The 12,694-nt window shown below is 36.9% G+C and overlaps 1 protein-coding gene across 3 annotated transcripts in view; it reads left to right on the top strand.

The window, feature by feature from the left end:
* The window catches only part of GAK (cyclin G associated kinase), a 66,955-nt gene that overhangs the window by 19,229 nt on the left and 35,032 nt on the right, over nt 1-12,694 (top strand). For all 3 annotated transcript variants that reach the window (XM_038123687.1, XM_038123688.1, XM_038123686.1), the window contains exons 8-13: nt 687-822; nt 1,426-1,538; nt 2,096-2,207; nt 4,410-4,533; nt 12,354-12,403; nt 12,490-12,638. In XM_038123687.1, the coding sequence (XP_037979615.1) occupies nt 687-822; nt 1,426-1,538; nt 2,096-2,207; nt 4,410-4,533; nt 12,354-12,403; nt 12,490-12,638 (684 nt within the window). The remainder of the gene's footprint in view (nt 1-686; nt 823-1,425; nt 1,539-2,095; nt 2,208-4,409; nt 4,534-12,353; nt 12,404-12,489; nt 12,639-12,694) is intronic.

Genomic DNA, 12,694 nt, shown 5'->3' with positions numbered 1-12,694 from the left:
ACTGCAGGGAATAAAGGGACCGTCATTTTGGGCTTATTTTCCTCAAACCTTTATCAGAAGATTAATCAGAAGATGCATTTCAAAGAGTGTTGTGTGTTCTCCCTAGAGTTATTTAAGCAATTTACTTAACACTTAAATGATCATCCAGCATCTTTTGTATTGCATAACAATGTATCTAAGTTAGACCAAATTCTGTCTTGACAAATAAAATTTATCTCTTTGCAGCACAGGATGGAGGTATGTAATAAAACTTCTGAACATTTTTTGAAAGAATAATCCGGCTCTTGAACATGCTCAGTATGGCAAGACTACTTATTCATAAAATGGATTTCTTGTAATGACTTCTAAATGATTTTTTAAAAATAGACAGGAATAGTTTTCCCAAATGACAAGTGATACCACAAGAGGAAATTGCCTCAAGCTGTACAAGGGGATGTTTAGGTTGGATGTTAGAAAAGATTTCTTCACTGTAAGGGTTATTGGGCACTTGAAGAGACTGCACAGGGCAGTGGTTGAGCTACCATCCATGGAGGCATTTAAAAGATGTGTAGATTTAGTACTGAGGGAAATGGTTTAGCGGTGGATTTGGCAGTGTCGAGTTAACATTTGAACTTGAGGATCACAAAGGTCTTCTCCAGCCTAAAGGTCCCCATGATCCTATGCAGTATTTCTCTTTACCTCTGTAGGCTCTGGGCTGTATCCTGTACTTGCTGTGCTTTAGGCAACACCCATTTGAAGATGGAGCTAAGCTTCGCATAGTCAATGGGAAATATGTCATCCCACAAAATGACACACGCTACTCTGTGTTTCACAATCTCATTCGTAAGTTTACAGCGTTATTTTATTCAGTGTCTTTGTGGATACATGTTGTTATTAACAGTTGTTTTACTGATAGTTAAATGTTATTGACATTTGAAGGCAAAAGAGGTAAACTGCAGCAACTTCTTATTTTATTAATAATCTTAATCCACTATAGAAAAATGATGAAACTTTATGTGAAAGTTGTTTTTTTAGTTTCTTTTAAGTGATATCTGAATTAGTTCATTGGAACAACTGGTGTTTTGATTTGGTTTCTTTGAACTTGCTTAAAAAATTGTTTGCTTTAGGTTTCAGATAGGTTACTGGAAATGTTAATTACTGTTCCAGAAATGTATCTGACTGCAGTAGTATTAGACACAAAGTTACCTCTGATGTTTTTTATTAACTGATTCCAAGGTGTATTCTTTGAAATGTTACTGGTTCTATGTAGCATTGCTTTTTTTCTCATGGATACTATTATGAGAATTATATTTGGATATTGATTTAGTAGTTTTTCCACTCTGTTCAGGTGTTTGCTTATTGCTCTGGAATGTATTGAAGAAATTATTGTCAGCTGGGAGAAAAGCTTTGAAGGGTTTCTTACATTTTCTGGATCTCCTTTTTTAGGCTCCACTTTGAAAGTGAACCCAGAGGAGAGATTGTCAATCACTGAACTTGTGAACCAACTGCAGGAGATTGCAGCAGCTAGGAATGTCAATCCTAAATCCCCTATCACGGAGGTAAAAATGTCTCATAAGGAATATTATTGATTACGCTTCCTTTCTGTCCTCTGCAGTGTATGTGCATTTAGTAAAAGATTTCAGAGCAGGTCCCCTGTTCCTGTAGTTTGAAAATTTTGCACTGATTTATTTTGAAGTTCAGTTGAATTGATCAGTATCACTTGTAGGATCTTTGAAAATATGCCCTTTGAAGCACAGAGACCTTAAAAGAAATACAGTATTTCTTACTGCTTTTTGAAAATCTTTTCATCCTCTTGGTTTGTTCTTTAGTATGCTAGCACTCTGTTTGACATGCTGTGTTCTATCATAATTAACTTGCACAGAAAAGTTTTGTATATGAAGGCTCTGCTTACACTAACTTGAAACCCACTTAGGGATCTCCTGTTCAGTGCTTAATTTGCACTATACTGCAGGTGAGTCAATTAGTGTATCTTAACTTTCTGGCTTTGTCCTGAGGTTTAGTTTGCTTGTTCTCACCAAGGAGCTGTAGTTTGCCAAGCATAACATGATGGCTAAATTAGCAAGAAAATTCTCATCTAGAGTATTATTCTCCGCAGCTCCTGGAGCAAAATGGAGGCTATGGAAACAATGCTCAGCCTCGGACATCTGTGACGTCTGTTTCACAGAGCTCCAAGCCTGCAGGGCAGCTCAACAATTTGTACAATGCAGGTATGTTCAAAAAGAGATGTCATTTTAGTATAAAGAAAATTGCATATCTTCCATGGGGGAAAAAAAGTCATTTGGGAATTTTAGATATTTTGCACTAGTACTAGATATTTGGTATTTATATCATTGCTTCCAGCCTTGTATTTTTTTTTTCAAGGTTTGATTTTATGTTGATATGCAAGTATGAATTTCTCAAGTTCATTGGTGTGCAAGATAAAAATTAGTTTCCTGTGGAAAATAATTTAAAGTGCAGTATTGACCAGTAGAGGCAGGAGTGTTGACATAAGTAACTAAAACTTGATGAAAGTATGGTTATGAGAAGCAATAATAATCGAGTGAATGAGAGCTGTAGAGGAAGAGTCTTCAGGTTATGACTAACAGGTGAAAATAGCTTATTTTAAGCCTTGAAATTTTTTGATTCAATGAGGCAATGATATTTGAAAGTGCATTGTCTGAAGAGCAGCATTTAATAGGAGTTTGAATTGAAACTGTTAAAAATCCTCGGGTTCTGTATTTTAATTGAAACATTGTTACCTTGTGCAGAAGGTGCTGGAATCAGGACATAGCCTGAGTTTGTGTTCTACACTGAATTTCTGAGGTGAAAAAAGTGACAGTTGCCTTTGCTTTTCAAGAGGAACTATTTAACACCAGATGTGTTACAACCTAAAAAGATAGCAGCTATTTGTGGGTGTTGTTATCACTTTGTGTTGAAACTGACTTCATGTCTGGCTAAATACAAAGAACTTAATAAAGAAATGAAGAAGGAATTGTAGGAATTCTGGCTATGGACCATGGTAGTTCAGAAATACTTGGAAGTTGCTGACCTCATATGTGTTTATTTCAGACTGCAAAAAGCCTGTATGAGGAAGAAATACTTCCATAAGCACCTGGGTCCACCTCTCTCTCGTTTTCTCTCCTGCCCAAAAAGACTTTGGACCACTCCATGATATTTTGAAGTGCATCTGGCAGTGATAGTAGTCTAAAGCAATTTAGTTTTTCACTTCCAAAACATCCATGTATGGCAGCCTCAAAGGGAAAATGCAGCATTCGGTCTAGTCAGCACTTTCAGGAACAGCTGTAGCTGGTACTGCCTTGAATCCAGCTACTTATGGGAGCATTGTCCAGGCTGGACTTCAGGAGAGAGTTGCACTTTAGGACGTCAGTGGTGAGGAGGAATAGTTGGGGTTCCATCTAAGAAAAACAGTTGTTGGATTAGAAGAACTAAATGGAATCAACCAAAACATGTCTCCAAAATAACACAATTCAAAGCTGACATACTTAGTCTGTAGAAATAGATAATCCAGAGTACATTCAGTTGAAAATGCTTAATGTAGTAAAGAAAATAAGCTTGATAGGCTTATTTGATGTTTTTTAATAGGCTTTATTTTTTACTATTTTTAATATTCTTTCTGTACCCATATTAACTATTATATCTGAATATTGAGTGCTTCAATTAGTGTAGAAGATATCAAGGGACTATTTCATATTGTATTCAGTTTTCCTTGCAGCTTGATATTTCTTGCTTGACATTAGTTACGATGAACTGTCAATGAGACAAGGGATATTAATTTTCCAGGGGAAATGTTAAAATTGGGTAACATTTATTGCACTAATAACATGTGTATATCAATTTCTGTGGAAGAATCCAGCATCCTAATGCAATTATAATCAAAAGTTTGTCTGGTCATCTGTTTTGTGCAAGAATGCCTACTGTTTGTTGTACACAATTCATTAATATGAATTAATATTGGGGTGTGATATTGTGCTATCTGGGATGTTGTGCTTAAAACATAAGATTAACTATGCCAGCTGCTTCTGAAGGCCTGCAGTAAAATGTGTCTACTGGAGATGATTAAGTAGATCTGCTTATGATAAGCTGCACTTTAGAAACTGGTACTAAAGGAAGGCATTGACACTATGAAACTTATGCCTTACTTCCAGAATCTTCTACCTTGTTTTCTCATAAACACAGACAGCAAATTAAACAATGTGTTAGGTATATCACTGGTACTTCCTGACTGCCGGAAGTAACTATTTTTTTGCATAGGTCATAGTTAAGGAGAACTTTGGAACTGTGAGCCTTACAGCAAGGTGTAGCCTGTATGTGCATTCACTTCCTTCCAGCGTTATAAGCAACATACTTTAAGTCATATCCTGGAATGGGCTCCATAATAAAGTACAATTATTTTTATTCAACTGCTCTAGGCCTGACCGTTGCGGAATGTGACCAGACTTATGGAGGGTTCTTTGATATTCTGAGGGGTGGAACAGAGCGATTTTTCACTAATATTAAGGATACATCTTCTAAAGTTATCCAGTCTGTGGCCAAGTGAGTAAAAAAAAAAACAACAAAAAATAAAAAATTGTGCTGATAAGAGTTCTAAATGAAGGCACAGGAGTTGACTCCAGAAATGGTAAATTCAGCATATTTGTCTGAGTTTGAGCTGTAGTAGCTGATAGCTACCGCCTGAGATTTTATGTATGATATTAATACAAAAGTAACTTCAACAGTCATGTACTAGAATTGAGAATGTTGCAGTAAGAGTCTGTCTGTAAGTACTACTTGCCCTACTGTACTTTAAATACTGAACAATTTTGAGACATGAACAGGTGGGGGCTGAAGCAGCATGGAGAATTGAATTATTAGATAGGGCCTTAATGAATAAAAGAGGAATTAAAAAGGTGGAGTGGTGAAATGTACAAATCAGGAATATAGATGTCAGGAGGGGAAAATACCTGCAGGGAAATAAGCTCTTCAGTGTAGTGTCCAGGTGCCTATATGCCAGGTGCATAGAATCCTGTGCCTTCAAGACAGTGTGAAAGGCACTCCTTGTCTCCTGTGCCCTGTATTGCATGTATGAATACTCTCATGTTTAGAGGTGTATGTTTTCAGATTCATATTGTGTGATTATTTTTTTTCTAATCAGGTTGTCAGTCTCATTTCAAATATTTCTAATACTTCCTTATGATGAATATTAATCAGTCTGTACAATTTATACATTTTTAGCACATAATAAAATTCTATGCAGTGTTAAAGGGTTTTCTTAGTTCTAATAAGAGCAGGTAAGTCACTACTGAATACTTTGAAATAGAGCCTCCAAAAGAATACTGAACTCTATTTCTCAGTGAAGGCTTTGTGTTCCTTTAGTTGGGATATTGTGTTACAGCTTGTGAAACATATTTCTTCATATGTAGGTTTTTTCATAATTCGGGTGTAACTTGTGCATAGTACTGCTCTAAAGTATTTATAATGATCAGGTAAGTTAGATTTGTAGATACTGCACCTCTGTATCCACTTCAAGTGTGTTTTTAGCTGTTGGCTCTTACACTGTCTGTTAAGACTTCTAAATATGGCTTAGAAAGGCCAAGTTGCAAAAGCTGCACTGTTTTGGTTTGTCCTTAAGCATTCTACAGAAGTAACTGGGACAATGGCATTAAACTTTTCTCCCTGGGAAAACCACATGGACACAGGGCAGGGAGGTGTACAAGGGGAACAAACTATTGCATGATGAAAAGCAGTTTTGACAAAGTTACAAGCCCTACTTTCCCGTGGCTGTCTGTTAGATCTTACTATGTTTTTATTGTACACTATATGCGTCTGAAGTACTCCTACACTTCACTTTCTTATTCTCTAGACTCCACATGACTTTCTGGGTGCACCTTCATCACTTAGTTATGTTTGAAGCAGTTTTCTCTTCCTGCTCTTGCAAGTGGTTTCTTCCTTAAAGGCTATTGGAAGTTTAATCACTTTTTTCAATTTCATCTTGTGCTGTTTTTCCATTTTCTAGCAATAGGTTAAGACTGTTTAAAATAGTCTTTTTAATATGGAATGGCTTGTGCTGTGTCTACACCTTATTTTTATTTCTCTTACCTTACAGATGTATGTAGCTTTTTGCTTTGTGTGATTTCCTTTGCTTCCATAGTAATTGTAGTGGGCAAGGAATAAAACAGTAACTGTACATCCAACCACTTCTGCAGAGCTCATCTAGCAACTTCTGAAGTACTGGACAGTGAGTACTTGCTGTCTGAAAAGGTTCTGTTCAGTTCTCATGCTCTTCTCTACAGCTGTTGTTTAGATTATGGTGACTGCCCAAAATAAGTCTTGCATTTATTGTATTGTTGAGACTTAGTATGCCTCTTCTCAGGCTCTAGTTAGTGTTCTGTGGCTGAACACAACAGCTTAGTGCATGGCTTGTGGAACTTACTAAATATTAGTCAAAGGAAAACTCACTACTTTGACCTCATTTGTTTGAATTACAGTAAGTCACATATGGACGTTTACTAGAACTGAGTATCTTGAAACTGTAATTGTTTGACCTCATACTAGTTTGTAGCTTTTAATGGGAGGGTATGTTGTCATATCCAAATAAGATCAATTAGCCAGAGACCTTTTCAAGCTACTGAGGAATACACATTTGCATGGACTATGATGGATTGACAGAGGGCTGTCAGACAGTGTATGCTATGTCCCAAGATTTATCATGAGGAGATCAGTCCCTCTCAGATGTTTTGGATTCAGTTGGTTGAATAAGGGTTTTGTTTAGGTGACTCTTGACCATCACCTTTGACACAATATGTGAAACTGTCAAAATTTTTTAAAGTTCTGCACTATCATAAGCAAATCTGGGTTTTCTGGAACACCCTCTGTCTCTCTGAGTTTTTCTTTTCTTGTGTTATCTGAGTGGATTTAGTCATTGGGCTGAGGAGTGGGAAAAAAAGAGGAAATGCTTCAAGCATATGATTCTGTTTGTGAGAATCAGTTACTTTAATACTTATTTTTCCAGTGACTGAAAGACAAACTCTCTCCACTTCAAATTTACCAATATTATTTTGCAGCTCTGAGTTGTGTAGTTTTCCTTCTTTTTATTGCCTTATATTTTGAATCCTTACTATATTTAACAGTGAAATGGCAAAACATGAATTAACATGACCAGTACTTACTGTTCTGTAGGGCCTAAGATAGGCTTAGGTCTTTTAGTATTTTAACATTGCTAGCATTTAACATTCACTGTTCTGCTCAGAGTTTCACCACTGGGCTTGTGCATTTTTAAACTGTGTTTTAATCAAGCTGAATCATTAATTCTTTCTTTGCATAGGGCATGTCTGTTTCTGTCATATTCATTCTCTGCCTTCACAAACTTGTGTTGCTGATATAACTGATACAATCAACGATGTAAGAATACCTCTTCTGCTGTTGCATCTTTGACTGCCTTTCCAAAACTCTTCAACCAATATAAGAAGCAGACATTCTGGAAAAATTAAAATGTCTCTTCTCTGTCATGCATTTTCCTCGCCCCACTTAAGCACTTTTGCATTCTATAATTTAATTAGGTAGGCTCTCTCCTTCCTACTTATCATTGCTTTTTTGAATTACAGGGTTATTTCCTTTGTCTGCAGGTAGACTTCTATCTTGCTGAATCCCAACTACAGTGTAAGATTTAAGTATTTTGTTGTTATGATAAAAAAACTTATATTTTTTATTTTCTGTAGGTGTCTTTAGCTTGATTCTGATTTTGGTCTCTTGTTAGTCCTAATAAATAATAAAATCTGAAAACTGTAACACACATTACAGGCTGCTCGGAACAGGAGAGTAAATGAGGACTATCTTCATTGTCCCCCAGACCACTTCAGTTGCAAGTGTCATAACCTCTGTTGCAGGTTCAGGTCAGGCAGATGCAGCAGCTTATAGTGTGAGAGGACAAAGAGCAGCAGAGGTCCAGCCCTCTTGTTACAAACCACCTTAAAAGCAAGTACCAGGGTGGAGACGGAGAAGATATGCATTGCTTTGTGAAGTGGCACCATCTGCGCAGACAAGAGTCTCAATCCAGCAGATGTGCCCATATGTGCCTGAAAGCTCAGCCTGCATCTGTGCAGCCACAGCATTTCTCTGTTAAGCTCAGAGAACTTTTTATTTTCTCGCTTGTGGAGCTTCTGTGCTCTATTTGTGGGCACCAGTTTTTATGCTTATTGAGGCCTGCATCCATACAGATTACAAAAAACATAGCTCAATGTTTTAAGGATCAAATATTCACTGGTATTGAAAGCAGCAGGCAAAACTTGTGATCAGTCTTCATTTGCTTTGTCAGAACAATCTCTTGCTGAAAAGATTATAATGTAGTAATCTAGAAACAATTAGCTGCCTTTTATGCTTGCCTTCTTGGCTTTTAAGGTAATTTTGGTTCTTGTTTAATATATTATTTCACGATCTTTGCATTGCACTAGGTAGTTGCATGATTAATTCAGTTTCATGAAGCAAAACCAAGTGGGAATAGTTTGATGTGAATTTTAGTGCTGGTTTTCTTCCTGGATTTTAAAAAAGAAACTGAAAAAAAAAGATGGATAGGTATTTTTTTCTAATCCTGTAAATGTAGAGATGTCTGGAGGAAATTTGCTTAGTGTTAGGGCAGTATTTAATTTAGTAGTTTATATGCTCACATTGTAGCTGTGCTGGTTAGTCTCTCATTCTTGGCTCTTTATCATCTTCAGTTGTTAGTAAACATGGTACTATTGTAGAATTTTGTTCTGTATGTTATCTAGTTTATTTTGTGAATTTAGTTGCTAATTTTAGTTCCATTGTTTTTAATTTGTTGGAATGGTCTTTTGTTTAATATTACTTACGGTCTTAAGGTGCATCTAGTCTCTGGCAAGAATGATAATGCCAGCCATTTACACAGTGAGAAGTTTTTAACATGTGGTTAGAACTTGTTATTTTTGCTTTGATATTTATTCCACAAAATCAGAATTCATGTCTTACTTGCTTCATTTCATAGAATCAAACAGTAGTTTTAATTAGAAGCAGTATCTGATTCTAACACCTGAGCAATGGGCAGGCACACCTTCAACTAGACCAATCTAATATCCATTAGACTAATATCCTCTTTCAGTTTAATGCCATTCCTTCATATCCTGTTATTACATGCCCTTGCAAAAAGTCCCTCTCCATCTTTCTTGTAGACACCCATTAGATATTGTAAGGAAATAACTGCCTGCCTCCATACAGAGACTAGACTAGTGTAGTCCAGTCCCACAGTGAAGTAGTCCCAGTTTTGAAGAAGTCTGTATCATGAGATAAGTGACTAAATGTTGGTGTTGTATCATACTTTTTTTTTTGGAGCTTAATCAGACCCTTAAAAACACACAGAGGTTCCCATGTTGGACCACAGGCTGAAAACACTCTATGTATATCTGTGTTTGCATGCTTTTCTTCTGTTATAACCTGCCAGCAAAACTGCTATCTAAATGAAATTTCTGCTGTTAAGGATATGAAAGGAAAAACCTTATTTGTTATTTTTAGTTAGAGGATTTTATCTTGAAATGCATAGGAATGTTTAAACAATGTGAAGAATACGTGTTTTTTTCACCTTCTTGCCATTTAAAGAAATCTCAGTTACCATTCTGACATACAACACTCCACTGAAAGCAGAATACCTTGTGTTCAGGTCTTACTACTGAAATAGCTGTGAAATCTTCAGGATAAAGTTCAATGAATTCAAGGATATGGTGATTTTCTGGAGACTTGTGTTGATTTTACAGTTAAGAAGCTTAATTTTTATTAAAACTATGCAAAAATTCTGAAGCTTTTTCAGTGTAGTAGTCACATACTAGGAATGTTCTGCTAAATACAAAGCTTAAGTTGGTTATGCTGTACTCTGTTGTTGACATATGAAACTGCACTCTTACATCTGTCTATGGTGAGATCCATGCTCCTAATGTTGCTTTTTAATTTAGACAAATGTAAAAACCAAAGCTCAGTTGTGAGGTGTTGGTAGTAAGAAGTCAGTATCTGAAAGTCTTCCCAAAGGAATGGGTGTGAGTACTGTTGGGTTTTTTTGTTCTTAATAGTTTTGTGCCAATGTTGTAAGTTGCTGCTTAATTTTGGTGTTACAGTGTTGAAGGGGTAATGGTTCTGTTTTCTACAGCTGTTGTATTAGTTGGTCCTTTACCTTGATACCACAAAAAAATTTATATTAGAATGATTACATGTTTTCTTGCTTGAAACTGCTGGATGTAATCAACAAATAGCATTTGGCACTTCTCATCACTGTAAAGGACTACAGCCACCACAAATTTTTGTGAGCAATTGTTATTAGCTCTGAATGTAAATTTCTGCCTTAATTAGTTTGGCTGCAGCAGGATTACCACCTGAGCTTACATGATGAAGTATGTCCTTCCGAAGGTACAAAAAAATTTTGGAATTGTGCCCGTTTGTCCACCTCCTTATGCAAGGTTTCTCAAGGCTGAGTGTTTTGGGTGTTTTTTTGTTTTTTTTTTTATTGCTATGTCTAGCGAGATTCAAACTCCCTTGTGGTTTTTGTTTGAGACAATGAGTCATTATCATTGCTAGAACACTGATTATGCCATTCTGCATAAATACTGTTAAATGGCATTGCATTCAAAAGATTTTTCTTCCTTAATCTAAAATCCTCCTCACTATCCTTGAATATTAAATATACATTTATATATACAGTGTATATTTTTAATCAGTCCCTCTAACCTCCATCATTACTAGGAAGCAGTAAAGAATCAAAGCTTAGTGTTCTTTCTTGGTCTTTAAAAATTTGAGTGTAGTATCCTAGGTCTGCTCTTCTAAGCAGTGTCTTGAAATTTTGTTGTGACACAGAAGTTTTGTTAGTGCCTCTGAATTAATTGAATAGGCATCATAGTGTTTTAATGACATTTTGATATTCTTGAGTTAATAGGCTACTGAGATATTTAAGGTAGTGTAAATTAAATTCATTCATTAGTCTAAATCAAATTCTGTTGGTGAGTTTTGTTCTTATTTTGCCAATCCAGCAGTGCAGACCTGTGTAATTACACTCGGGGTTGTTGGCCTGCACTGGCTTTCTTCAGTTTTTTTCTCTTGCTTTTTCATTCTCCTACATAGCAGATACCATAGAAACAAAAAAGTAATAGTGGTCTTAAATTAGTTAATTGTTGACATGGTGTGGATGATTAGGTAAAGGTGCAGGGAATTGGCCTAAGTATCACTGGGACATTTTTTGAAAAGGCTGCACTTTTAAACTGTGCACAGTTGTATGAGAGAGAGATGAGTAATGACTAATGTATTGCTCACTTATGGGAGTTCTGGAAGTGATTTTTTGTAAGAATTATTTAAGCGAGGAAAGATATTCTGGTACTCTCTGTGTTGAGTGCAGGTAGCTCAGGGTGCAGCTGCAGTGGGAGCTGCAGGTTGAGCTCTGGCTGGGAGCCTGAGGCAAGAGGTCAGGAATTGCCAACATCTGGCACAGCAAAGGACACAGGGGCCTGTGACCCAGCCAGGTGACCGGACACCGAGGCACTGCAGGAACTGAGGACTCAGTAGGAAGACCCCAGCCTTTGGCATCCATAAACTATGACCATATAAAAGCTCACTGTTTCCTTTCTTGGGAGTCCCTCCTGTGAGGCAGCAGCTCCAGCTGTTACTCTGTTGTTGCAGGAGGATTAAATTACTTTAAGCAACCACAGATCTGTGATTCTGATATGGGAAGCCTGGGGTCCGACTGGTAAGGAAACGTGGTCTGCCTGTGTGAGTGCAGGGTGTGTAGGGAGTGAAGCGGGACACACCCATTGGCTCTCCAGCTCCAAAGGGGTTTCAGTCCTGGCAGTGACAGGTCTGGTGGTGGTTCAACTGTGCCTGCCAGAGTCCTTCCTGAATGGCTAGACAGGGAAGTGTTCTTAAGACATCCATATGGAATTTGGATATTGGGCAGCATGGCCATCTGTGATAGATAGTAACATGCCAGAGTTATGTAAACTTTGATGTTCAACTAGTAGCCTTTCTTTTAAGCATTGAGATATTCTTCATTAAAGATATTAATGTATCATCATTAGGCTTTCAAACTGATACCCTTCAGTGCATTTTTATCAGTAAGAGCAGGGGCTAGAGGAGTGAGTTAAAGATTAAAGGTATCTGTACAAAATCCCACAGATGGTTTTGGTGCAACTAATTTAAATGAGTAACTGCATAAACACAGTGTCTGTTCTGAAAGCTCTGTTCTGAAACTCTAGAAATGTCAATGTAACAAGCCTCAGATGGAAGAAATGAAACTTTATTCCTTGTGGTGGGTGCCACCTGAGAGATCTGACTTTTAGAGTTATGGCTTGAATGGTTTTACGTCCCAGTGTTAAAACCAATGTGTTCTCTTTCAGTTATGCAAAAGGAGACTTGGATATATCATACATCACTTCCAGAATTGCTGGTATGGTATCTATATCTTTGTTAAACATAATTTCTCCTTGCTCTTAATACATGAAAAAATTCACTTGCTGATTGTTCTGTCTTCAGTGATGTCCTTTCCAGCTGAAGGTGTAGAATCTGCCATCAAAAATAACATAGAAGATGTGCGGTTGTGTCTGGACTCTAAACATCCTGGCCATTATGCTGTGTACAATCTCTCTCCAAGAACATACAGGCCTTCAAGATTCCATAACAGGGTTTGTATATTTTTTGTGTATTTCTCTAAAAGGCCTTAAAAGATAATGTTTTCATT

The sequence above is a fragment of the Motacilla alba genome, chromosome Z (assembly GCF_015832195.1).
Source record: "Motacilla alba alba isolate MOTALB_02 chromosome Z, Motacilla_alba_V1.0_pri, whole genome shotgun sequence".
NCBI classification, from domain to species: Eukaryota; Metazoa; Chordata; class Aves; order Passeriformes; family Motacillidae; genus Motacilla; species Motacilla alba.
This window is presented reverse-complemented; position numbering and strand designations above follow the sequence as displayed.